Raw genomic sequence first — 26,341 nt, forward strand, 5'->3', positions numbered from 1 at the left:
AGTGATTGATAGATTTGGAATGTTTTGATTCATCTGCATGCAGGATTTTTTTCACATGGAACATTAGAGCCAAATACTTAAATGTTGCTCAAATGTTCAACTTCTAAATGTATTCATTTTCCCAGGACAGTAGCAGTGAAATGTGTAGCATTCACTCAACAATTTGCAGAAAGGGATACGGAAAGTAAAATCAGAAACAGAATAGGTTTAAAAAGAATAGAAAGCGCAGTAGACAGCATCTTTGAAGTTGAGCTTTTCAGAACAGGGAATGCAGTGAAAACCAACATTGTGCTGGTGCTGCTAGCGCCAGATGTCGGTATGGGAGTCTTGCAGAGCTGGCAGCAAAACCAAAAATAAACTTGCTGTATTCACTAAAGCTGGCAGTCGTTCTTTTCATGCTTACTTTCTAACACTAAGTAGAAAGGAAAGTTTTGTTCTAGGAAAATTATTTTAAAATTTTCCAGTCATGTGAAATTTCAGCTTTGGAAATAGGTTAAATTATTTAGACTGTAACTTAATTATCAGGGTTTATTTCCACCACCATTCCTTGGACTTTCACAGTGTCTCTCTTCTAGAAGTACAATAACCAAAACTGGACACTATTCCACTTGTGGTGTGTAGCACTGAAACAGTTCCACTGATTATTCTCGTCTACCCTGACAACCAGTTACTGCTAGTTTGCAAGATTCACAATGCAGGTCTTAAAAAAAACTTACAGCTGCCAATTAAACCGAAGTATTATAAAGATTGGCACACTTCATAAACCTTAAAAATTGCATGGATTATATAAGGGAGATGGAAACAGGAGTTAAAAAAGTAAAAGGTAAATTGAAAAAATAGAAACTGCAAATGTCATTTTAACTTGAATTAATCAGTGCTAAATCTACTGATTTATATTTTCGCATATTTCTAGTCTATCAGAACAGCAACTCTTAACTCTATCATTTCTTCACCTTCAAACATGGCACTGGTTCAAACATAGCTTCACTAGAAATACTGACATTTGGATTTTTTTTTGTTTCTAATGTTTTTTGCATCGATCCTCCCAAAGTTGAAAATTAGTGATGACTTACCCCATAATTTCAGATTTAACTGGAATGCCCCAATTTTTAAGTTCCAACTTGGCCCAGGGGTAGCATTCTCACCTCTAGCTCAGAAAGTTGGGACTTAAGATTGACAATTCAGGGCGTGCTGCACTGTCAGCAATGCAATGCTTTGGATGAGATGTTAAAACAAGCTGGATGTAAAATATCCCATTAACACTATTCAAAAAGGATCACAGAAGCTCCTGCTCAATATTTACCCCTCATTTCCTACCATTATCAATACTTCCAGAGCAGATTAGGGCATTTATCTAATTTGATGTTTGTGGGACCTTGCTGTATACATATTAGCTGTGGTATTTGTCTACATAACTGTTATTACTTTCAAAGTAATTCATTATGCAGTGCCTCAGGACACCCTAATGTTGTAAAAAAAAAACTGTGTTTTAATTATTTCTTTCAGTCCTGAGTTTTAAAACATTCTGGGGACTATGATATCCTTAAAGGCATGTTTCAAGTTATAAGTGCTGGTCAGGGGAGGCAATAAACTAACAAATCCCTTAAATGCTGCTTTATCACACCTCTCAGTGATATAGGCATGTTGATGGTGTACAGGTAGGTTAAGGTTTAAATATTTACCATTAAATTATAATCAATGTTAAGCCATCTGTGAAAAAATGTGGAGAGAAAACATTGCGTATTCGTATCAGAAGTCCCTTAATTTCTACTTCGATTTGTGGACAATACAAGGCACCAGCTGACAAGAAACACAAATTGCTCTCCAAATATAACAATTAGTAGGAAATCTGAAAAGTCCTGGGAACCATCGCTAAGACTGCCTTTTTCCACCTCCATAACATTGCCCGACTGTCGCAGCTCATCTGCTGCTGAAGCATTCATTCATGCCTTTGTTAGCTTCAGATTTGCCTATTCCAACACATTCCTGCCTGGTCTCCCACATTCTACCCTCTGTAACCTTGAGGTCATCCAAAACTCTGCTGCCCATGTTTTAACTCGCACCAAGTCCCATTCCCCTATCACGCCTGGCTTGCCAATCTACACTGGCTCCCGGTCAAGCACCGCCTTGATTTTAAAATTCTCACCCTTGTATTCAAATCCCCCCATGGCCTCGCCCCTCCCTATCTCCTCCAGTCCCACATCCCTCTGAGATATCTGCGCTCCTCTAATGCTTACCTCAAGCATCCCCAATTTTAATGTGCCATCATTGGTGGTCATGCCTTCAGTTTCCGAGGCCCTAAGCTCTGGAATACCCTCTCTACACCTTGCTTTCCTCCTTTAAGACACGCCTTAAAACCTACTTCTTTGACCAAGCTTTTGGTCATCCGACCTAATATTTCATGTGTCATATTTTGTTTTATAATGCTCCTGTGAAGCACCTTGCAGTATTTTATTAAAGGCACTATATAAGTTGTTGTTGTTAAACCCATAGTGAAATCAAGTAACCCTAATTTTGGACACTTTACACTGATTTTTTTTGGGTCCAAGACTAATTGACAGACGAATGGACCTATTAGACAGTACAGACACAAAAAGGTTGATCTGAATAAGGGTGGATGGCAGTTTGTGTGATTTATGTAGGCTTATCTCACAAAGATAACAGAAAATACAATTACTCTGCTCCCTTTAAGTATTTTGCTTAAAAAGTTGCAGATCGAGTTTAAAATATGTCAAAAATTTCTTCGTGCAGATGTACATGAAATATACTATGGTTATTTCGGCTAATGGAAGTATGGCAGGATTGAAAGATAGAAGAATTTTACAACCTAGTGTTTTGCGTTGAGAACTGGGTAAATCTATTTGGAAGAAAGGATTTGTTATCACAGATTTATTTGAAAAGTTATTTTTCAAATTGAAGGCTTAAGGGCCAAACTTATATGTTTGTGAGTACTTTGGAGGATTATTTTCATCAGAAATCAGCAAAGGTTTTCAAGCTTGGTGGTAAGATTGTACAAAAGTGGAAAAGTGGCAGAGGACAATGTGAGCTAAAATAGTGCATGGTAGTTCCAGTTGTGGCGCAATCACATTGAAGAATGGAAGGAATCATTTGACTCAATATTTTTTTAAACAGTATCTAGTCACTCTAAATTGTGAATGATGAAATGATCCCTCTCACATGCCTGTTTCATTAGCTTTAACCCCCATTACCTGGACATTTAGGCAAATATAATTTTTAAATACAAATGTTCTAATAACTCCCATTCTGGAGCCTATTTGTTGAATGAACCTGCACTTCCCATATCCCTGGTACAACATCTAATTCTTTAGCCCGAATATGTTCATATATATTCTTTGGGCCTCCTTATCTCGAGAGACAATGGATACGTGCCTGGAGGTGGTCAGTGGTTTGTGAAGCAGCGCCTGGAGTGGCTATAAAGGCCAATTCTGGAGTGACAGGCTCTTCCACAGGTGCTGCAGAGAAATTTGTTTGTTGGGGCTGTTGCACAGTTGGCTCTCCCCTTGCGCCTCTGTCTTTTTTCCTGCCAACTACTAAGTCTCTTCGACTATATATATATATATATATATAGCTGTTACCTTGAATACCACTCAGACATTTATAATTTGCATTTACATTATGTAGAAGTGCCAATGTATTTTACAATAATCAAAACATTAAAATCAAAGAAGAATGGATACTGAGCCAAAGGAGGTTATGAGGGATGTCCAAAAGCTTGGTTAAAGAGGTGAGTTTTAAGGAGAGTCATAAAGGAGGAAGATGTGGAGCAGTTTAGAAAGGAAATTATGGAGTGTGGTGCCTTGAAGGCTAAAGACACAACTGCCAATGGCAAGGTGAGCAGTGCGGAATGCACAAGAGACCAAAGTTGGAGGATCTAGATCACTCTGTTCTCAAGGCTATGTCAGTTTTCATTCACTTAAAAAAAAATTATTAACTAACTGGCACAAATATTCAAGAATTTATTTATATAACTTGTTCTTTTTTTTTAAAAGAAACTGTTTTAGATATATGCCAACCATGACTAGAGTTCCAACATGTTCTTAAGTCAACTGTTTAGAAAACAAGAATTGCAATTTTTACTAATTTCATTTATTCCTATTTAAGCATAATCCGGACACCCACAATAAATGAACTGCTGTATCTGGAACACAGAGATACTTTACATGCCAATCTTCCCTTTTCCTCCACAAGCTTAAAATATATACCATAATTTCCTAAATTGATCAGAATGCTTCCAGACTTTTAATTCCAATAATTACAGTAATTGCAAGCCAATATACAGTAAATCTCACAAATTAGCGGATGGCAAACTTTTTTGGTTTCCACGAATTTGAAGCTATACTGGATTTGTTGTATAAACTGGAAATGCAGAAACAGTGCAAAATCCTTTAAAGTCAAATTGGAAGCTGATTAAAGTTACAGGTTACAAATCAATAAAACAGGCCAAGATAGACTGAACAGTTTGGTCATCACTAGTAATTGCCATGAGCATTCTCAACGTATACAGATGGCTGGACATGAATTGATACGCAAACACGTTCCAAACCAATGAGAACTACAGCCCTTGCCATCTGCTACACAGCATACTATTAGGAGAGGACTCCATGTTTTACTGAGATGTTATGCAGTGCATGAGGGCAACATATCTATGGGCAGATGATGACCATCTAATTAAAAAAAGAAAATCGCAGAGCATGAAAGATACAAGATAACACAAGTGCACGTTCTGATATCAGATTGGGATTAAGTTTCAAAAATTTCTAGTACTTCATTAGGCATACTTATATTTGTATACATGTTTTCTCCTCTTTACAGTATTACCCCCCCAACCCATCAGTGTATAAAATGGATTTATTTCACCCCCACCCCGCCCCATACAGATCTCGCTAGTTACCCATCTCCTGTAGCAAATTTGTTCCCAGTATTCTAACAGTCATTCTCCAGCCAACCTCAAAAGACATATGGGAACATGACTCAAACATATGAACATACGACTCAGAACCAACCCACCCTTAATTCCAAAAGGAGGCATAGAGTCTTTGCTCAGTTTCTCTCCACAGCATCACACTGAGATCAAAAATGTAATGGAGAGTGGCAACTGAACCTATGTTTCTCCACTCTATGACATTGCATAATGGCAATCCAACATGCTATGCCATATTCAGTACTAAAACTGTTCGGAAATCAGGTAACATTAATACTGGTGCAAAAGACTTTTTCATCAAAATAATTTTAATGTATAACAGGAAACATTATTCAGTATTTGTAAAGATGCAGATTCTTAAGAATGAAAAGGTGTTTTAAAAAAGTTCACTAAAATGTGTTCTCAAAACTGTACAGTCATTCATCTTTTTGTCTCCAGTGAACACGTTCTAAAAGGGCCCGAAGTATATTTCCTGGTATTTTTTGGTGTTTGTTTATTAAGCCCTGCACAGCTTGCTTTGCCTAGAAAGATGAAAAATGTTTTTTTAATGTGTTACAGATCACCTTAGCTTCACATCATAACACTTGTGTTATAGGTGTATTATAGTTTTCAGTCAATCTGCTTCGATACACATTTGGGGAGACAAGCAAGTTTCTTTGTTATGCAAATTTGTCAATCCCTCCCCCATCTACTTAAAAATACTCTTTATGCTCACTTTACATCTACACACAGTAAACTATGAGATACAGATGATCTTCCTATACTAATTTACCTACTTTAATGATCAACTCGTCTTTGGGCACAATGGGAGGAATTTTATGCTCGCCCCACACTTTGTTTGGAGGCGGGGGAGAGTATTTAATCAGGCAGGATGACGGCCGGGGGCCTCTGATTAGCTGGCAGTTCTCAGCAGGCGGGACTTCTGTCGCCGGGGTCCTTAATCCTGGGGAAAGCCCACTGCTGTCCACTTGAGTGCCTACTTGGCATGTAATACGGCGGGGCTCTGGCCAGCGCTTCAGCTGGTGACCGAGACCCCCGTCACCCACATAAAATCCCCCATGTAACAGTGCAGTTGGTCCCTCCTCCGTTTCCCTGCCCTTGTGGGAAACACTTGGGTCTGCTTGGTATGTTCCAATCACTAAGCACAAATCAGGGACTCAACTTATAATTGACTGCAGGTGCAAGTCATACCATTTTAACACTTAGCTGTGAAGCCCATCAACTATTTATCTTCAAGACAAAGACAGGTGGATTCAAAAAAGACTATTCTGAGATTGTTGTAGTTTTTTTTCTTAAATGACCATGTGCCCAATTGCATAACCACACTAACAGGAAAATTGGTTACCTTTTCAGCCAGCTCAGCAGCAGTTATATTGGGATCATAAGGAATTGGATCTCCCAAATAGGTACAAAACTTGACAGGAAAACCTCCATAAATAGGAACAAATGGCCATCTAAATTTTTCATACAACCATCTACATACACCTGTTAAAGATTTAAAAAAGGGAAAGTCATGGTGCAGGTTAAAACACTATACAACAGTCAACCAGGTAAGCCACCAACATATGCAATACACATTCCAACTTGAAGTATAATGAAAATATTGTAACATTTTCTTGAGACGGGTTAATAAGATCTAAAGATCGATATGAACTTAACCATTGTGTTACATTAAGAAAACTATTAAATCAGCAATATTTATGGTTATCTTGCCATGCTGGGTATGAACTGTTGCCAATTTTAGTTTTTGAAGAAAGCAACGTGTCAATTTTGCCCTATTTTTCTTATTTCAAATTGAGGCTGAGAAAGGAATTTATGAAGCAAATGGCAGACATTTAGGTTTATATAGTAATACATTCATTCAACAATTATGAAATTGCTATTTTTTTTCCCAATCCATTTGCAGCTTCTAGAAAATATATTTATCCTTTCTGCACCAAGGTTATTCTATCATTTCAGGTTAATATTATCCTTTCATGAATAAATCCATTTTTATTTGGCCAAGTGTGACTTGCAGGATGAGAATGTTCCTGATGTTATCAAAGACAAAACAGACATATAACATTTAATATTCATGATAGTTTTGGTGTGAACATGGATCTAAAATGGAGATTTCAACAATGTGTTAAATGTTACTGTAAAGCTAGTTATTTGTTATGTAAAATACTGGGTACACCACTAGATAATGGTGCTGCAGCATAATTAAGTGCAAGTAAATGGGCAATTATTTACTAGTTTCATGGTGAAATTCAAAATATTAATTCTCCATTGTGAATAAATTACTAAAAGTTATGTAAATGATAGAACTGTAACGTGCATAGCTAATAGAACTGTACATTAAATACATTGCAAACTACAATATAGAACAGCAGCAGCAAAGATGTTACTTACCAAAACATCCACATGTCCTAAATCCTTCTCGAATATTCCGTGTAAACATAGGAATAATCGGCTAAAAATGGAAAACAAAGAAGCATAAGAAGCATCTAAAACCTTTTACAAATGCATACTATACAACACAAAATCTTTCAGAAACACAAGTTTCAACCAATTAACACGAATAATGCTTGAAAAAGTGATTCATCAAATTAGGCTGTACCTAGATACCTTCAAGAGAAAAAAATGGAACAAAATAAAGCATTAACATTCTCTTATTGTCCTATATGGGCTGCTGGACAAATTAATCACCATAACAGCATCCCAAGCTATAGTGAATTTGTAGCTGTTGCTGTCACTGTCATTGGTATAAGCTGGCACCAAAGAATAAATGATAGGCTAGGCAACGGACTGAAGCAATGTCTGAGCTCAATATTAAACTTCTGACCCGGATGCTGCCATCAGTTCCCTCAGTAACTAAAATAAGTATAATTTTACAGCACTAACGTTTCAACGTGCATTGGGAAGCAGAATTTGTATGAACTGTAGTTTTTTTTTCCTGCTGGTTGCACTTCCATATCATTTGCAAATGTTCTGCCTAGTTACATTACATGCTACAGGTTGTTGCACTGCAGTCCCCCAAAGGGTGAAAATTAGAACACTTATAATGCACATCTTGCACATATACAGCATTTATGAACATAAGCTAGAACTTCTTGGTCCAAGTTCCAAAGTAGAAGAATTTAAGCTCCAGGGTTAGGGAGAAGGGCAGGGCTTGCAGTGAAAACTTCTTGCAAGTTAATAAATATATCTAGCTAACTTTAGGGGTACTGTTATGACTGAAGCGGGAGGAGTACACTGTCTTTTCTAGTTCCACTTCTCCACAGGTCACAACATATATTTAAATTGCTGAAAATAGAGACATGCTGTCGAAGCTTTTCGTTTTGCACTCATCAGGACAATACGCAAGAATAACCATTGTAAGGAAAAACAACTTATACTGCATGAGAAGAGTGTGTTGATTGGTTGGCAAGTGAACTCTGGTAGTGGCGTTGCCATGGGGAATGCACCCGTAGAGTTAACTGCCAAGCTTTGTTTGAAATTTAAACCAGGCAGCTTGACTGGTCAAGGCAATGTCCTGAGGAATGAACCAGTGAATGGCTGTCACTTAAATAAAGGGTCACTGACCTGAAACGTTAACTCTGCTTCTCTCTCCACAGATGCTGTCAGACCTGCTGAGTATTTCCAGCATTTCTTGTTTTTATGGCTGTCACTTATTTTGTTTAGCTGAAACAGGCACAATGTGCATACATGTTCCTTTTGTCTGCAAAGAACAGGGCCCTGTGACAGAAAGAACATGTACATACATTGTGCCTGTTTCAACTAAACAAAATAGTGACAACCATTTGCTGGTCCATTCCTCAGGGCAATGCCTTGACCAGAGTCAAGCTGCCTGGTTTAAACTTCAAACAAAGCTTGGCAGTTAACTGTCAGTCACCGTAAACTGGTCCATTCTCCATGGCAATGCCTCGACCAGAGTTCACTTGCCAACCAATCAGCACTCTCTTCTCATGCAGTATAAATTGTTGTTTTCCCTTACATTGGTTATTCTTGCGTATTGTCCTGATGCGTGCAAGACGGAAAACTTCAACAACATGTCTCTATTTTCAGCAATTCTCAAGTCCTGTACTACCAAATGACTATTTGCATACCCGAGACAGAGGTACAACAAAGACCAAATTCGGGATATTAACAACATAGTTCAACTTACAAATAAGTTAAGAGCAGGTAAGTTTTCTTTTGAATTTCTCCAAGAGTGTATTAAACCTAAGGTTGTGCCAGTTTTCATTTCCAAACGTATCAATAATGCTAAAGTGAGACAGTCCCATGATTGAGCAAGCATTTATGTGAGATGAGACTGAACAGATTGGTAATAGGGTTAGTAAATTATGCTGTGCCTGTTGTACATAAATTTCTTTCATTTGATCCATTTATGGCGCTATATTGCTTCAATAGATGACTGCATCATAAACAGTACCGAGAGAAACACGCCCGCACCTTAAACTCACTTAAGCAGGAGCGGTTTGGCAATGCAATTAACGACGCCACTAGACACATAACAAATCTCTCTGACCATGTACTCTCAGAAAGTGAGGAGTTTGCTTCTGCGCATGGTTTCAATTTTGGCGTGCCTTCATCCCAAATTAAATGGGAAGAAGTATAGTATTTGCTGAGTTTGAACTCCTCTACTCCCAAATTTCCCGCCACAAACCAGCGTCCACTGAAGACTCTGAATCCTTGAAAGCGCGCCTCGCTGATCTAGCGCACGCATATTGCGGGATTCCGAACGACATGTCTGATTTCCACATGCAACGTGAATGTCTCACAGCGTTGCAAGGACTTAAGACCAACCTGAACATACACATCAGTAAGCCTGACAAAGGGACGAGAACAGTCATCCTTAACAAACGTGACTATATCAACAAAATGCATGCCATTCTTAATGATGGGTCCAAATTCGCATCCATTGGACCTGCCGCTCAACATGACAGGACAGCCTTGCTTGAAAGTAAGGTTAACAAACACTTGCTGGACTTGTGCAAGAGCAATGAGCTGCTGGGTGATACATATGACAGGGTTCGCCCTCACGGCTTGCTGTATCCGTGTATGTATGGGCTGCCCAAGACACACAAAAGTGATGTCCCTCTACGCCCCATCTCATCTATGACCGGTTCTGCAAAACATGAATTGGCCAAATGGTTGGACGAATTGTTACAACCACTTTTGAGCAAGTTCTCTACATACATGGTGAAGGATTCCTTCACATACCAATAGCAATGCATTGTCCACATGCTCATTTGACATTGCTTGCCTATTCACCAATGTCGTCTTCTTCTCTCCTGGTCTCGAGAGACAACAGGTAAGCGCCTGGAGGTGGTCAGTGGTTTGTGAATCAGCACCTGGAGTGGCTATAAAGGCCAATTCTAGAGTGACAGACTCTTCCACAGGTGCTACAGATAAAATTAGTTGTCGAGGCTATTACACAGTTGGCTCTCCCCTTGCGCTTCTGTCTTTTTTCCTGCCAACTGCGAAGTCTCTTCGACTCACCACTCTTTAGCCCCGCCTTTATGGCTGTCCTCCAGCTCTGGCTATCACTGGCAACTGACTCCCACGACTTGTGATCAATGCCACTGGACATCATGTCGCGTTTGCAGACGTCTTTAAATCGGAGACATGGACGGCCGGTGGGTCTGATACCAGTGATGAGCTCGCTGTACAATGTGTCCTTGGGAATCCTGCCATCTTCCATGCGGCTCACATGGCCAAGCCATCTCAAGCGTCGCTGACTCAGTAGGGTGTATATGCTGGGGATGTTGGCCACCTCGAGGACTTCTGCATTGGAGATACAGACCTGCCACCTGATGCCAAGGATTCTCTGGAGGCAGCGAAGATGGAATGAATTGAGACGTCGCTCTTGGCTGACATACGTTGTCCAGGCCTCACTGCCGGAGAGCAAGGTACTGAGGACACAGGCTTGATACACTCGGACTTTTGTATTCTGTGTCAGTGCGCGATTTTTCCACACCCTCCTGGCCAGTCTGGACATAGCAGCGGACGCCTTTCCTATGCACTTGTTGATTTCTGCATTGAGAGACAGGTTACTGGTGATAGTTGAGCCTAGGTAGGTGAACTCTTGAACCACTTCCAGAGCGTGGTCGCCAATATTGATGGATGGAGCATTTCTGATGTCCTGTCCCATGATGTTCATTTTCTTGAGGCTGATGGTTAGGCCAAATTCGTTGCAGGCAGCCGCAATATTGATGAGTCTCTGCACAGTCTTCTGTGTGGGATGTTAATGCAGCATCGTCAGCAAAGAGGAGTTCCCTGATGAGGACCGTCCGAACTTTGGGCTTCACTCTTAGAAGGACACGGTTGAACAACCTGCCCTCTGATCTTGTACGGAGGAAAATTCCTTCTTCTGAAGACTTGAATGCATGTGAGAGCAGCAGGGAGAAGATGATCCCAAAAAGTGTAGGTGCAAGGACACAGCCCTGTTTCACACCAGGATAGGAAAGGGGTCTCATGAGGCGCCGCTATGCTGAATTGTGCCTTTCATATTGTCATGGAATGAGGTAATGATACTTTGTGGCTTTGGTGGACATCCAATCTTTTCTAGTAGTCTGAAGAGACCACGTCTGCTGACGAGGTCAAAGGCTTTGGTGAGATCTTTGAAAGCAACGTAGAGGGGCATCTGTTGTTCACGGCATTTCTCCTGTAGCTGGTGAAGGGAGAACAGCAGGTCAATAAGTCACACTGTGCCTCAGGGTAGACACGCTCAGCCAGCTTCTGGAGCCTGTTTAAAACGACTCGAGCGAAGACTTTCCCCACTATGCTGAGCAGGGAGATTCCACGGTAGTTGTTGCAGTCACCGCGGTCACCCTTGTTCTTATAGAGGGTGATGATATTGGCATCGCGCATGTCCTGTGGTACTGCTCCCTCATCCCAACACAGGCAAAGCAGTTCGTGGAGTGCTGAAAGTATAGCAGGCTTGGCATTCTTGATTACTTATGGGGTAATGCCGTCCTTCCCAGGGGCTTTTCCACTGGCTAGAGAATCAATGGCATCACTGAGTTCCGAATTTGTTGGCTGTTCGTCCAGCTCATCCATGACTGGCAGAGACTGGGCTGCATTGAGGGTGGTCTAAGTGACAACATTCACCAATGTACCACTTCGGCATCTCGCGCATTTGAGTTCAGTTTTAATGACACCATGTATGCCCAAATAGATGGTGGTACCGTGGGATCCCCTCTGGGCCCAGCTCTCGCAAACATCTTTGTTGGGGTCCATGAGAAACGTGTTTTTGAGGGAATGACATCTAACCTCTAACCTCTTGCATATTTCCGATATGTAGATGATAAGTTTGCTATGTTCGAATCTGCAGCTGCATGCAATAACTTCCTTGCACGTCTTAATGGGCTCCATCCTGCGCTCAAATTCACCTTTGAAATGAAGCAGTCAAACTAGCACCCTTTCCCTGGCGTACTTGTTGAGAAATCTGTTAAAGGATTCTCTACCACGGTCTACTGCAAACCTATCCTTCGCTGGTCAATACACATGTTGGGATTCTTACAGTTCTACATGCTATAAGATTGGCCTTATCGGCAACTTTGTCAATAGGGCCCGAGCCATTTGTTCACCATGCAAGCTTGATGCTGAAATAGGGCGAATCAAAGACATCCTATGTGACAATGGCTACCCTGATTTCTTGTTGTATATTGTGCAAACTTATGAACGGGCCTAAGGCTGTCATTTTTGGCCCTGAAAGGGTAATGTATCCCAAAAATCTGAACAACAGGTAAAGCTAGCTGTTTCACACTGCTACTTTGCGGTAGTAACACGTGTGCTGTTTGCCACTAACAGGATGCTGCTGTCAAGCCAAAAAGACATCCTGCCTACCTCACAAATGAGTAATGTGATATACGAATTTCAATGCCAGTGTGATGCTAGGTATATAGGCTGTATGTCCCAAAGTCTGGCAGATCGTATCCAACATGTCCCTTACGCTGTTCGCAACGGGCAAGGTACAGGCCGTACCCAACCAGCCCGTGCTTACAAAACAGTGCCCAACATTAGGTGTGATTCCGCATTTGCTAAATAATTCTGAGTGCGCTAAGAATTACGCTGACAACCAATTTAAGATTGTCAGTGGGGCTCGCATTGTTGCGCATTTGCATGTACTGGAAGCTACATATATTAATACACAGGGCCCTGTTCTTTGCAGACAGAAAGAACATGTACAAACATTGCGCCTGTTTCAGCTAAACAAAATAAGTGACAGCCATTCGCTGGTCCATTCCTCAGGGCAATGCCTTGACCAATCAGAGTCAAGCTGCCTGGTTTAAATTTCAAACAAAGCTTGACAGTTAATTGTCAGTCACCATAAACTGGTCCATTCCCCATGGCAACGCCTCTACCAACCAGTGTTCATGTGCCAACCAATCAGCACTCTCTTCTCATGCAGTATAAGTTGTGGTTTTCTCTTACATTAGATATTCTTGCGTATTGTCCTGATGCGTGCAAGACAAAAAACTTCAACAACATGTCTCTATTTTCAGCAATTCTCAAGTTCTGTATTACAAAATGACTATTTATATCTTTAAATGTTTACCCAGTTACTGATATGGTCAATCATAGACTCGTAATTTATTCTGGGATTAAAAAAAAATCAACCAAGTTTCTGTAATAAACAACATTATCAGATCATAAAACAAGTCTTAACCAGTAAGGAAGCATTAACACACAGATTGAAATCAGTTCCCTTTTTTTACCTCGCCCCTCACACAGAAATACACACTGAAAAACATAACACAGTAATCCTCTCTGCAGAGGTTTCTTACAAAAAAAAAACAGAAAAGAAATACTTTTGGCCAAATATTTGCTAATTCTTGAAGACAAAAAGAGAAGATATGGAAAGGTGTCAGATGTCCTTTTTTCTGTTTGGCGCCCCAAATACGCATAGACAACTGTCACTGGGATCCTTTTCTGGAGCAATTAGTTCAGGTGGCATCAAGGATTTATCCGACAGGTTTTTCCAGCATCTCAGGAGAAATGCGGCAAGTGGGGCATCAGGCAGGCCTTTCAGGAGGAATGCAACATCAATTTCTCGATTTCTTATACTCGCTTCCAAGAGCTTCTCAAAGAGATAGAAAAACTGGCAGGCTTTTCAAAGAGATGGAACAGGCTGAGCTGGGGTTGCTCTCCTGGATGGTTTTTAAAACTTCAACTCACCGTCCAAAGCGAAACCAAAAACAATCTCTCAAGAGTCATGCCTCCTGACCCGTATAAATCTTGACCTGTCACTTCTCAGTAAACATCTCCCCCAAGGTGAAAAGCCCCTGCTGGGTATTTACCTGAAGTCATGTGACTTCCAGTACATGTTTGCAAATAAGACCTCTTAGTCCTTTCAATGACCCCAGTGGACCACCCAATGAAGTACTGCTGAAGTGTAGTCACTGTTGTAACATAGGAAACCTGGCAACAGATTTGTGCATAGCAAACTCCCGCAAACAGCAATGTAAAAATGACCAGATAATCTGGTCATTTGTGATGTCAACTGAAGGATGAATACTGGCCAGGAGACCAGGGATAACTTCCGTGCTGCTCTTCGAAATAGTGTCATGGAATCTTTTGTACCACCCGAGAGGACAGACAGGACCTCGGTTTAACGTCTCATCTGGAATGTAGCATCTGACAGTGTAGCACTCCCTCAGTACAGCAGTGGAGTGTCTGCCTTGATTTTATTCTCAAGTCCTAGAGTAGACCTTGAACCTATAACCTTCTGACTCAGAGGCGGGAGTTACCAACAGAGTCACCGTTGACACAGTGTATTACTATTGTTCAAGTTTCATTTATAAGTGTACGACTGGGCTGCTTGAGAAATCAACATGGCTGCTAAAAGGACTTGAAGAAAATTATTAGAGTAATTTGATCCTTTCACTGGTTGGTGGTTCCCAACTAACTTTGAATAGTTGCCTTACAGACTACTAATTTTATACAAGTATTGCATCTTAATGCATTTAATGTTTCAAAAAAAAAAGTCACAAAGGCCTTCAGATCAAGCCAAAAAAGAAAAGCTTAGGAAGTATGACAAAGCAAAATCAAAAGAAAGAATTTTGGAAAGATTTTTTATTTAAAGTGGAGAACCAGAAGTGCGATGCAGTTGAAGTTGTCACTAGCAGGGTGGGAGTTGGAAAGAAGGGAGGATGCACAGAAGGTAAAAATCTGAGAAGCAGCACATTTGAGAGGGAGATAGGGTGGGGAAGAGACAAAGGGATTTGTAGATGAATTACAGCAATGGAACAAAAGGAATTCAGCAAGGGAGATTATGGGCAGAACTAAGGAACAACAAAACACGCAAGGCTCTGGAAGTTGTTGAGACACCCCCTCACATTAGCACTGTAGTGAGAGGGATACAGAGATCAGGGAAGCATGTAGCAAAAATAATGTGGTTATAATGGGAGATTTCATGAGAAAAGCAGAACAACTCCAGTGTTGAAGTCAACATCTAGAATGTATTGGGACAGTTTTCTAGAATAGGACATTTCAGAATGAACATGGATATGGGCGGTACTAGATGCAGTAACAAACCAGAACTAGTTAACAACCTGACGACAAAGGGACATCTAGCAAACAGTGACCACAATATGACTGAATTTTACACTAGGTTTGAGAGGGAGATGCAAGAGTCACAAATCAAGGTATTAAATTTAAGTAAGTCAAACCTTGAAGGGACGAGAAATGAATTGACCGCAATAAAATGGGCTGAATAGTTAATGGATAAACCTACAGACAAATAGTGGGATGTATTCAAAGAAGTATTTGGTACAATACAAAAGCAACACACACCCCTAAATGTCAAAGGTGCTATTTGTGTGGTTCAGCAATTATGGTCAACTAACTTTGTTACAGAATCATATAGCACAGAAGGAGGCCATTCAGCCCATCATGCCTGTGCCAGCTCTGTGAATGAGTCATCCAATTAATCCCATTTTCCTGCTCTTACCCCATAACCGTGTAAAATTTTCGTTTTCAAGTATATTCAAAATGGATTTGGATATATTACTTAAAGCCTTGCTACCCGACCCGAACCCGACTAGACCCAACTACATGCGTCGGGTAGGGGCGGGTCTGTATTTCGAGTCCAGCATTCAGGCTCGGGTCAGGTCGAGCTGGACACTGTTGATTCCGGGATGTCACGGGATCTGGCTTACCTATGATTCCCCACAACTCCAGCTGCAGGAATAGCCTGCTGCCGGAACAGATGAAGGAGGTTCACATCGCGCGCGAAAAAAAATTAAAGGGCTCAGGTTGGCTGTGGTCAGGTCAGGCCAGGTACGGTTTTAATTTTATATCTGAGCCCAGCTTTAATATTACTATTGAATTTGCTTTCACCACCCTTTGAGGTAGTACTTTCCAGATCAGAGCAATTCACTACATAAAAGAATTCTCATCTCCTCTCTGGCTCATTTATCAATTACCTGAAATCTGTGTCCACTGGTCATTGACTGTAAACAGTTCCTTATTTACTCTAATCATAACTCTACTCATAATTTTGAGCATCTCTAATAGATCTCCCCTTAGCCTTCCGTGCTCCAAGAAGAACAATCGCAGCTTCTCTAGACTCTCCAAATAACTGAAGTCCCTCATTCCTAGCACCACTCTAATAAAATCCCTCTGTACCCACTTTGACATCCTTCCTAAAGGGTGGTGCCCCAAAGTGAACACAATACTCAAGCTGAGGCCTGATCATATAAAAGACTGCGTCAAGCTAAAAGAAAACACTTACAGAAATACAAGGAAAAGTAGATATCCAGCAGTCTGGGAAAGCTATAAAAAGCAAGGTATACAGAGAAAGTAATGAGGTACATAAAGAAATGTGCAAGGGATATCAAAGTTAGCAGTAAAAGTTTTTCACAAATATAAGAGAAAAAGAGTGGTGAAGGGGAATGTGGGCCCATTAAAGACAGATGTAGATGAATCCATAATAAAAAAAAATAAGGAAATGCCAGATATGTTAAATGAACAGTTTAGCCCAAATTGTGCAGTAGAAATAAGCAGTCACCATTACTAAAGAGTAAACTGGACAGCAACTTCCAGCGTCTGCACATGTGCAGCTAAACCAGGAAATAGATGCCTTGCTCCTTCAGAAGCTTCCCTAGAAGTGTCTCGCTGACAGACTTTGCATTGAAACACATGCAACAGCGTGAAGTTACAGTAATTGGAGAAACCCGACGGACTAACATCTGACAAGTCCTCGGGATCAGACGGCCTACACCCTAGGGCTCTAAAAGAGATAGTGGATGCACTGACTATGATTTTCCTGAATTCCTTAGATTCAGTAATGGTCCTGTCAGCTTTGAAGTTGGCAAATGTTACACCACATTTCAAGAAAGGAGGTAGAGAGAAAACAGGGAACTACAGGCCAGTTAGCCTATCAATTGTTGGGAAGATACTGGAAAAGAAGTCTTAACAATCCATTTGGAAAAGCATAGTAATGATTAGAATAAGTCAGCATGGTTTTACTAAAGGGAAATCCTGTTTGATAAATTTATTAGAGTTTTTTTGAGGATGTAACTAGTAGGGTAGATAACGGAACCAGTAGATGTAGTACACCTGGATTTCCAAAAGGCATTCGATAAGGGGCCACATAAAAGATTAATAGGCAAGATAAGGGCTCATGGTGTTGGGCGTAATATATTAGAGTGGATAGAGGATTGGTTAACAGACAGGAAGCAGAGAGTGGACATAAATGAGGCATTTTCAAGTTGCCAGGCAGTGAATAGTGGGGTGCCGCAAGGATCGGTGCTGGGGCCTCAGCTATTTACACTCTGTATTAATGACTTGGATGAAGACACAGAGAGTAATGTATCTAAGTTTGATGATACAAAGCTCAGTGGCAAGGTAAGCTGGGGGGAGGATACAGAGAGGTAAAGAGATATAATTAGGTTAAGTGAGTGGGCAACAAGGTGGCAAATGGAGTATAATGTAGGGAAATGTGAAGTTGCTCACTTTGGTCGTAAAAATAGAAAAGCAGAATTTTTTTTTAAAGTTGTGAAACTGGTTAAGTGTTGATGTTTAGAGAGACTTGGGGGTACTTGTACAAGGAATGCACAAAGTTAACACGCAGGTGCAGCAGGCTATTAGGAAGGCAAATGGCATGTTGGCCTTTATTGCAAGGGGATTGGAGTACAGGTATAAAGAAGTCTTACTAAAATTGTACAGGGCTTGAGACCGTGACTGGAATATGGTGTGCAGTTTTGGTCTCCACATTTAAGAAAGGATATACTTGCACAGGAGGTGGTGCAGCGAAGATTTACTAAATTGGTCCCTGGGATGAGGGGGTTGTCTTATGATGAGAGGCTGAGTAAATTGGGCCTATATTCACTGGGTGAATACAGAATGAGAGGCAATCTAATTGAGGCATACAAGATTCTGAAAGGGCCTGAAAGGATAGAAGCTGAGAGATTGTTTCCGCTGGATGGGGAAACTAGAACGCGGGGGCACAGTCTCAGGATAAGGGGCCAATCATTCAGGACTGAGATGAAGAGAAATTACTACAAAGGGCTGTGAACCTTTGGAATTCTCTACACTGGAGGGTTGTGGACGCTCAATCATTGAATACATTTAAGGATGGGGTAGATAGATTTTTGGTCTCGCAGGGAATCATGGGATATGAGGAGTGGGCAGGAAAGTGGAATTGAAGCCCAAGATCAGCCATGATCATCTTGAATGGCGGAGCAGGCTCGATGGGCCATATGGTCTACTTCTGCTCCTATTTCTTGTTTTCTTGCAATTACCCACGATACACACTGGAAAAAGGGCTCATCCTTTCAAGTGTAAGTGAATTTTTAATATTGTGCTAATTTTAATGACTGCCAAACAACTTATCTGGCACTGAAAATTAAATTGTGTATGTGAAGTCTCATTCCTTCAGATTTTAATTATTGGAGATTTAAAAAAATAAAAAACCTTTTTATTCATTTTTTTCTCTCAATCTATCTTTCCCTCACTTTATTTTGCTTTCTGTATATAATTTGGTATTAATATTGGCACTTCCTGGTTCAGAAACAATACGTTTCAGTAAGATTGGTTAAGGAGATACACCACTGCTTGCCTAGTTCACACAGATCCCAGATTTCCTGTGGAGGGCAGGGCACTGTTTTTGATTTCCACAACATCTAGTGTAAATGCCCCCAGAAAGTCTGTGGGCAAGTGTAAATATAATGAATAGCTAACATTGTTTGTTCATTGCTGAGCACAAAATTCAGGCCAATACGTCAATTTTCAAATAGTGGGAAATACCAGCTGCTAGATAACCTTGTTAATTGCTAAAGATGGTTGAAGCTCATCAGGCTATGTAGGATACCTTACTACAGAAGCAAAATACTGCGGATGCTTAAATACAAAGAGAAAATGCTGGAAATACTCAGCAGGTCAGGCAGCATCTGTGAACAGAAAACCACAGTTAACATTTCAGGTCAATGACCTTTCATCAAAGCAGGAAAAAAATAGATATGTAACCAGTTTTAAGCAAGTCAGAGCAAGGAAAGGGGGCGGGTGAAGAACAAAGGGTAAAGTCTGTGATAGGGTAGAAGCCAGGAGAGATTACATTACAAAAGGGATGATGGTGCAAAAGGAGATGGCAATGGGAAAAGTAAAGGAAAAAAATGGGTCTAGAAGAGGTTTAAATAGTAATTGCAGAAACATCAACAGGTGCCATCCAAAAACAATTGGGGACAGAGATTATGATCTGAAATTGTTGAATCAATTTTGAGCCTGTAAAACCGTAAAGTGCTTAACTGAAAGAAAGAAGAGATGCTCGTCCCTGAGCTTACATTTCACTTTATTAGAACAGCATAGGTGTCCGAGGACGGTAAAGTCAGAGTGGGGGAAGAATTAAAATGACAGCTCAGGATCACATGCGTGGACTGAATGAAGGTGTCCTGCCAAGCGGTCACTTAATCTCCCCAATGTAGAGGAGGCCCCATTGTAAGCGGTGAATACAGTATACTAAGTTTAAAGAAGTGCAAGTAAATCACTATTTCATCAGGAAGGGGCGTTTGGGGCTTTGGATGATGGGAAAGAAGGAAGCAAAAGGGTAGGTGTTGCATCTTCATGCACTTGAAGGGGAGAGTGCTGTTGGGGATGACTGAAGAGTGGACCAGGGTGTCACAGAGATAATGGCCCCTTTAGAAGAGGAGGGGGGGGGAAGATGTGTTTGGTGGTGACATCATGCTGAAGGTCAGAGAGACTGCTGTGTTAAATGTGGAAGCTGGTGGGGCAAAAGGTGAAAACAAGTGGAGCCCTATCGTGGTTCTGGGAGAGAGGGAAGCAGTGAGAGTAGAAGTGCAGGAAACAGAATGGACATAGTTGACGGCCCTGTCAACCATGGTAGGATGAATCCTCATTTGAGGAAAAAGGACAACATATTGGAGGTACTGGTATGGAAGGTGGCATCGTCAGAACAGATGCAATGGAGATGGAGAAACTGGCAGAATGGAATAGAGTCCTTACAGGGAGCGGGGTGGGAGGAAGTTTAGTCAAGGTAGCTGAGGGAGTCAGTGCGCTCTAAACAAGTAAAGGAATGCACTTGATTTAGTACAAGAAAAAATGACGACGATACTCAAGTACAAATCTCCAGCACCTGATGGTTTCCACCCCAGCGTGGAAAAAGAAATAGGTGAATAAATTGCGATGCTTTAGTCATAATTATTCAAGATTCTCTGGATTCAGGAATTATGCCTTTGGATTGAAAAATTGCAAATGCCACTCTATTATTTGAGGAGGATGGGAGAGAGAAAGTGGAAACAGACTTGTTAGTTGAACATCAGTTATAGGGAATCTAATGGAATCAATCACCATCAACTTACATTTTACTTTCATGTTTTTAATGTACCTTAATTACTAAATAACTAGACCTATGTAACTTGAGCTCTTCGAGTCCATTCAGGTGCGCATTTTGGCTGCTGTTCCAGACCACAGGCCATCAATCTATTTCCACTTTTGCTCTAACTTTTTTCTATCCCTTTACCCCTCCGAGACTCTTCTATCATTATGCCTTCTTTCACTTCTCCACACTCAGGTACTCTGCCCTCCCAATTTCCTACCCCAACCCTTCAGTACTCCTCAACCTTCCTGCTCTCTTGCTGCTGCCACAAGCTTGACTCCCTATGAGATAAGCCTACAGCTTTCCTCTGTACTCTCTTGGCACCTTCTGATGGGCTCATTGAAGCACTCAGCACTGGCACAATATGAGCAGCAACCCCAATTGCCCTGTTCCATTCTCACGTCGACCTTCCCACAGTGCGCCCGCTGGGTGGTAACCTCGCCAACCTTTTTTCTGTACAACTCATCCCTCCCTCTGCTGACCCTGTGGACTTTACCAGCCGATGAACTCTCACCACCCCTCTACGCATCTCCCTCCAGAATGTCCACTCACCTGTGAACAAGGCCCTTGCCATCCAGTCAACTTATTGTGGATGATTGCATCAACATTATGGCCTTAATGGAAAGCTGGTTGAGGGGTGATGACACCTTGCCACTTAATGAAACCTCCCCGCCTGGCTACATCTTCCACCACTTGCCCCGCCAAGAACGTTGCAATGTCAGTGTGGTGCTCGTCACACTGACCCCCTACTCCTCTCGCATTTTCTCCTCCTTTGAACATCTAACCTTGTTACACCCCTCTCACCTCTCTTTCAATGCAAGAAATCCATTACTAAACCAGTCTTTCTCCTTTTGTCAAACCAGTGACTGTTTCCCATGTGTGGGAGAGTCCATCGAGAGAAATCAAATTTTCCAAGACCTCCATCTGCTCCTTAATTGACAAGGTGATGGCAGGCACCACTGGAAAATTTTAGTCCAGCTGTACGACTGCTGGTTTGGCAAATCCTTTGCTCCATGTCTGAACTTAAAATAAACCTGACAAGTTCACAGTCTGCTTTAAAATTCAATGATATTGCAAAATGGCCACTTAATTGCGTCTTCCCCAAATCATTAGCTTAATTTTGGCTTTTTTTTTTAAAAAACAGCTTCACCAATCCCTTCCAGACATTGTAAACAGGTATTAGAAACTTGTAAGCTCCGTCCCCAACTGATGAACGCTTGCAGCGTGGCAGGTTCCCAAATTATTATTACAAAAATTCCCATGCTGCATTTGTACCCATTCTGTTATCAGGGTCTTACAAAAATTTTTGCAGGCAAAATGCTCTTTGCAGAACAGTCAATTTGGAATACTATTAGGATCTCCTTTTTCATAAATTAAAAGTTTTAAAAACATTACGGTGTCTGGCACGTGGTCTTGCAAGATAATTTACTAGCTTAGTTAATGGACCATGATGACATGATTGGGTAATGCAATCGTATTTCATCACTGAACACAACTGTTAAAACAAAATGTTGACAAGAATTAATGATGATTTAAAATGTTGCCAAAATTTAAAAAAGTGAAGAACCACGAACCGACATTACAAGAATGCGAGCTTTATCCGGTAACCAACATAGTCCTGTCTGCTGACTTTTTCAAACAAGTGATGCTAGATATCGTCAAAGCTCTAATATAATCACATAATAGTTCTGATTGTTAAGAACTTGGAATTACTTGGTACAATGTCTGAGTACCAGACACAGAATGTCAGCAGTTTTTAGAGTTAGAAAATGGGTAATACTTCACTGTTTAATCATGGAAATCGCATTATACATCAGTACTAAGAACAGTGGCCAGGATTTTGTAGTCAGTGGCAAGCGAACGGTGCCAGCTATTCATTACACCTACACCTGCCCACAGAATTTCAATGACCTTTTCAAATGGAATTTGCAGTGATTAAAAATTCACATTGGTGCAGAGCTCTCTCCCGGAGATCTGGGAGCTGCAAGAACAGGACAAGCAACTACATTAACCAGTTAATCAACTCCTTAACCAATCAGATTGAAGAATTCTTTATAAGCAGTGAAGTGTCTAAAACAGGAACTGTAAGTTAGAATATTTAATTCAATACCAAATCATGTACAGGAAGTGAAATAAGGAGGGGGAAGAAAGATGAGATTAATAAGGAGAAATAGAAGTCAAAGAAAGTTTAAAAACAAATCTTTTTCAAAAATCTCCAACAATAATTAAAATCTAAAAGTTTGAGACTACACACTTGCAAAAGCTAATTTTCAGTGCCAGAGCAATTGCTTGGCAGTAATTAAGATTAATCATACTGTTAAAAATCCATTTACACTACAACAGACAAAACGGACAAGCCTTAACCTTTTTCGCAAATTTATAGGGTACGAGTAAGTACAGCAACTTGATGCATTCCATATGTTTCAATGGTGAGTCTCTGGGCGAGATACCAATGCAGCAAAACTTCCTAATTTCCACTTTTAATGGCACATGTCCAATTACCTGAAGTTGCTGTCCTTAATACTCCTCAATAACAGTGAGTGGTGATAGCGCAAAATCTGAGCCATTAGCTTTGAAGACAACTCAGTGAAACACAAATAATGTTTTAAAAAACTTCTAAATCATTTTTGTTTTTGACACAAAAGTGCGACTGCAGTTTTCAAACGTTAACTGCAAATGCATTTACTAATTACATTTACTATTGTTTATTCAAATTTATTTTTGCTCAATAAATTTAAATTATTCAGTGGTATTATTCAATCTTTATTCAACAGCAGAGATGATTTTGTTTGTGTCTAATTTCAATTTGAATTAACAGACCATTTGAAGATCAAATTAAAAGACTGTATAATTTCATACTTAAATATATTTTAGAAAGATTTTAGTTGTAATTCCATACAAAATGATACTTGCACAATATTTCTCTTGCTGTGGACTTGTACCAGTTTTCCCTATTTAGTCCTCTGTGCTACAATCCCATATATATATATATATTTTTTTATTCGTTCATGGGATGTGGGCGTCGCTGGCTAGGCCGGCATTTGTTGTCCATCCCTAATTGCCCTTGAACTGAGTGGCCATTTCAGAGGGCATTTTAAGAGTTAACCACATTGCTGTGGATCTGGAGTCACATGGAGGCCAGACCAGGTAAGGACAGCAGATTTCCTTCTCTAAAGGACATTTGTGAACCAGATGGGTTTTTACAACAATCGACAATGGATTCATGGTCACACTAGACTAGCTTTTTAATTCCAGATTTTATTAATTGAATTCAAATTTCACCATCTGCTGTGGTGGGATTCAAACCCATGCCCCCAGAGCATTAGCCTGGGCCTCTGGGTTACCAGTCCAGTGACATTACCACCACGCTACCGCCTCCCCAAATATATATATATATATATATATATATATATATATATATCTCTCTCTCTCTCTAAGGGACCAGCAGGGAGGGTATTAGTTTGAATTAGGAGCTGGGTAATTAAATTTTTTTCAATCGTGGTAATGTAACAGTAAGTATTATAATAAGAGTATAAACACAGAGCAGGACTAGAAGTATTAATTACAAATGATTGTTTGAACAGGTACTTTTAATTTAAATGAAAGATAGCATCAATCATCCAAATATTTAACATTCAAATTAATTAATTAAATAGAATAGAGATGGCTGGGCAGGCAATGTGTTGCAGCTGTAGCATGTGGGAGCTGGTGGGATCCACAGTGGCCACATCAGCAGCAAGTGTTGACTGCTCGAGGACCTTTGGCTCAGAGTTGATGAGCTGGAGTCCGAGCTGCAAACACTGTGACACATCAGAGAGGGGGAGAATTACTTGGACACAGTGTTTCAGGAAACATGGACACCCCCTTAGATTAATTACATCAAATTTGGACCGTGGTCAGCGAGAGGACGGTGTGACTGGGAGTGAGGCAGGGATGGGGATCCAGAATTTAGCTTTGGAGGAGCCCTTTTCCAATAGGTATGAGGTTCTTGCTCCCAGTGTAGACGAGGGCACAGACTGCAGGGAGGATGAGCGAACTGACCACAGCACCGTGGTTCAGAGTGCCATTCAAGGGGGGGGGGGGGGGGGGGTGGAAACAGAAATGTAGTAGTAATAGGGGATTACATAGTTAGGGGAATAGATACTGCTCTCTGCAGCAAAGACAGGGAGTCCCAAAGGCTGTGTTGCCTTCTGGGCTGGAGAGGAACTTGGAGTGGGAGGGGAAGGATCAGTTGTCATGGTCCACGTAGGTACCAATGACATAGGTAGGACTAGAAAAGAGGTTCTGCTGAGGGACTATGAGCAGCTCGGGGCTAAATTCAAAAGCAGTATCTCAAAGGTAATAATCTCTGGATTACTACCTGAGCCACATGCAAATTGGCATAGAGTAAATAAGATTACAGGTAAATGTCTGGTTCAAAGATTGGTGTGGGAGAAATGGGTTCCGATTCATGGGACACTGGCACCAGTACTGGGGAAGGAGAGAGCTGTTCCATTGGGACAGGCTTCATTTGAACCATGCTGGGACCAGTGTCCTGGCGAATCGTATAACTAGGGTTGGAGATAGGACTTTAAACTAAGTAGTGCGGGGGTGGGGGGGAAGGGTTCAATTGAAGGGAAGTTTAAAACATCAAAAAGAAATGGGACAGCAGAGGTGCAGGGTAGTGAAGAGGCGAACGGTAATCAGTGTGACAGGAAGGGGCAGAAAATATAAGCAGAAGAGTGCAGCAGCAATTATAACCAGAATGAGTAATAATGGGAAAAATCCAAAGCTTAAGGCTCTTTATCTGAATGCACACAGCATTTGTAAAAAGATAGATGAGTGGACGGCACAAAAAGAAATAAATGAATATGACTTGATAGCTATTACAGAGACGTGGTTGCAGGATGACCAAGATTGGGAACACAATATTCAAGGGTTTTTCACGTTCTGGAAAAATAGGCAAAAAGGAAAAGGAAGTTGGGTAGCTTTGTTAATAAAGGAAGGTATCCGTGGGGTGGTGAGTAGTGATATAGGTGCAATAGATCATGATGTGGAATCAGTTTGGGTGGAAATAAGGAATAGCAAGGGGAAGAAGTCACAGGTGGGAGTCGTCTATAGGCCCCCGAAGAGTTGCTTCACTGTAGGACACAGTACAAATTGGGAAATAATGGAGGTGTGTAAGAAGGGCACTACAATTGTCATGGGTGATGTCAATCTGCATATCTGGACAAATCAGATTGGCAGAGGTAACATGGAAGATGAATTTGTAGAGTGCATCAGGGATTGTTACTTAGAGCAATACGTTGCAGAACCTACCCAGGAACAGGCCATTCTAGATCTAGTAATATGTAATGAAGTAAGCTTAATAAGAGATATTGTAGTTAAGGATCCTCTCGGGGGTAGTAACCACAAAATGGTAGAATTTCAAATTCAGTTTGAGGGCGAGCAACTCGGGTCTCAACTTAAACAAGGGCAATTATGGAGGTATGAAGAAAGAGTTGTCTAAAGCAGGCTGGGAAAATAGACAAAGGGGAAGGTCAGTGGATGAGCAGTGGCAGATATTTAAGCAGGTCTTTCATAACACTCAGCAAAAT

General features: G+C 40.9%; 1 protein-coding gene across 1 annotated transcript in view; it reads right to left on the reverse strand.

Moving 5' to 3' along the window:
- Positions 1-4,237: 4,237 nt before the first annotated feature.
- tmem68 (transmembrane protein 68) overlaps positions 4,238-26,341 on the reverse strand; it is a 51,149-nt gene continuing 29,045 nt past the window's right edge. Inside the window, exons 5-7 of the mRNA XM_068031853.1 lie at positions 7,334-7,394; positions 6,288-6,427; positions 4,238-5,463 (exon numbers count right to left, since the gene is read on the reverse strand). Coding sequence (XP_067887954.1) covers positions 5,359-5,463; positions 6,288-6,427; positions 7,334-7,394 — 306 coding nt within the window. The 3' untranslated portion in view covers positions 4,238-5,358. The remainder of the gene's footprint in view (positions 5,464-6,287; positions 6,428-7,333; positions 7,395-26,341) is intronic.

The sequence above is a fragment of the Heterodontus francisci genome, chromosome 5 (assembly GCF_036365525.1).
Source record: "Heterodontus francisci isolate sHetFra1 chromosome 5, sHetFra1.hap1, whole genome shotgun sequence".
In the NCBI taxonomy this organism is placed as follows: Eukaryota; Metazoa; Chordata; class Chondrichthyes; order Heterodontiformes; family Heterodontidae; genus Heterodontus; species Heterodontus francisci.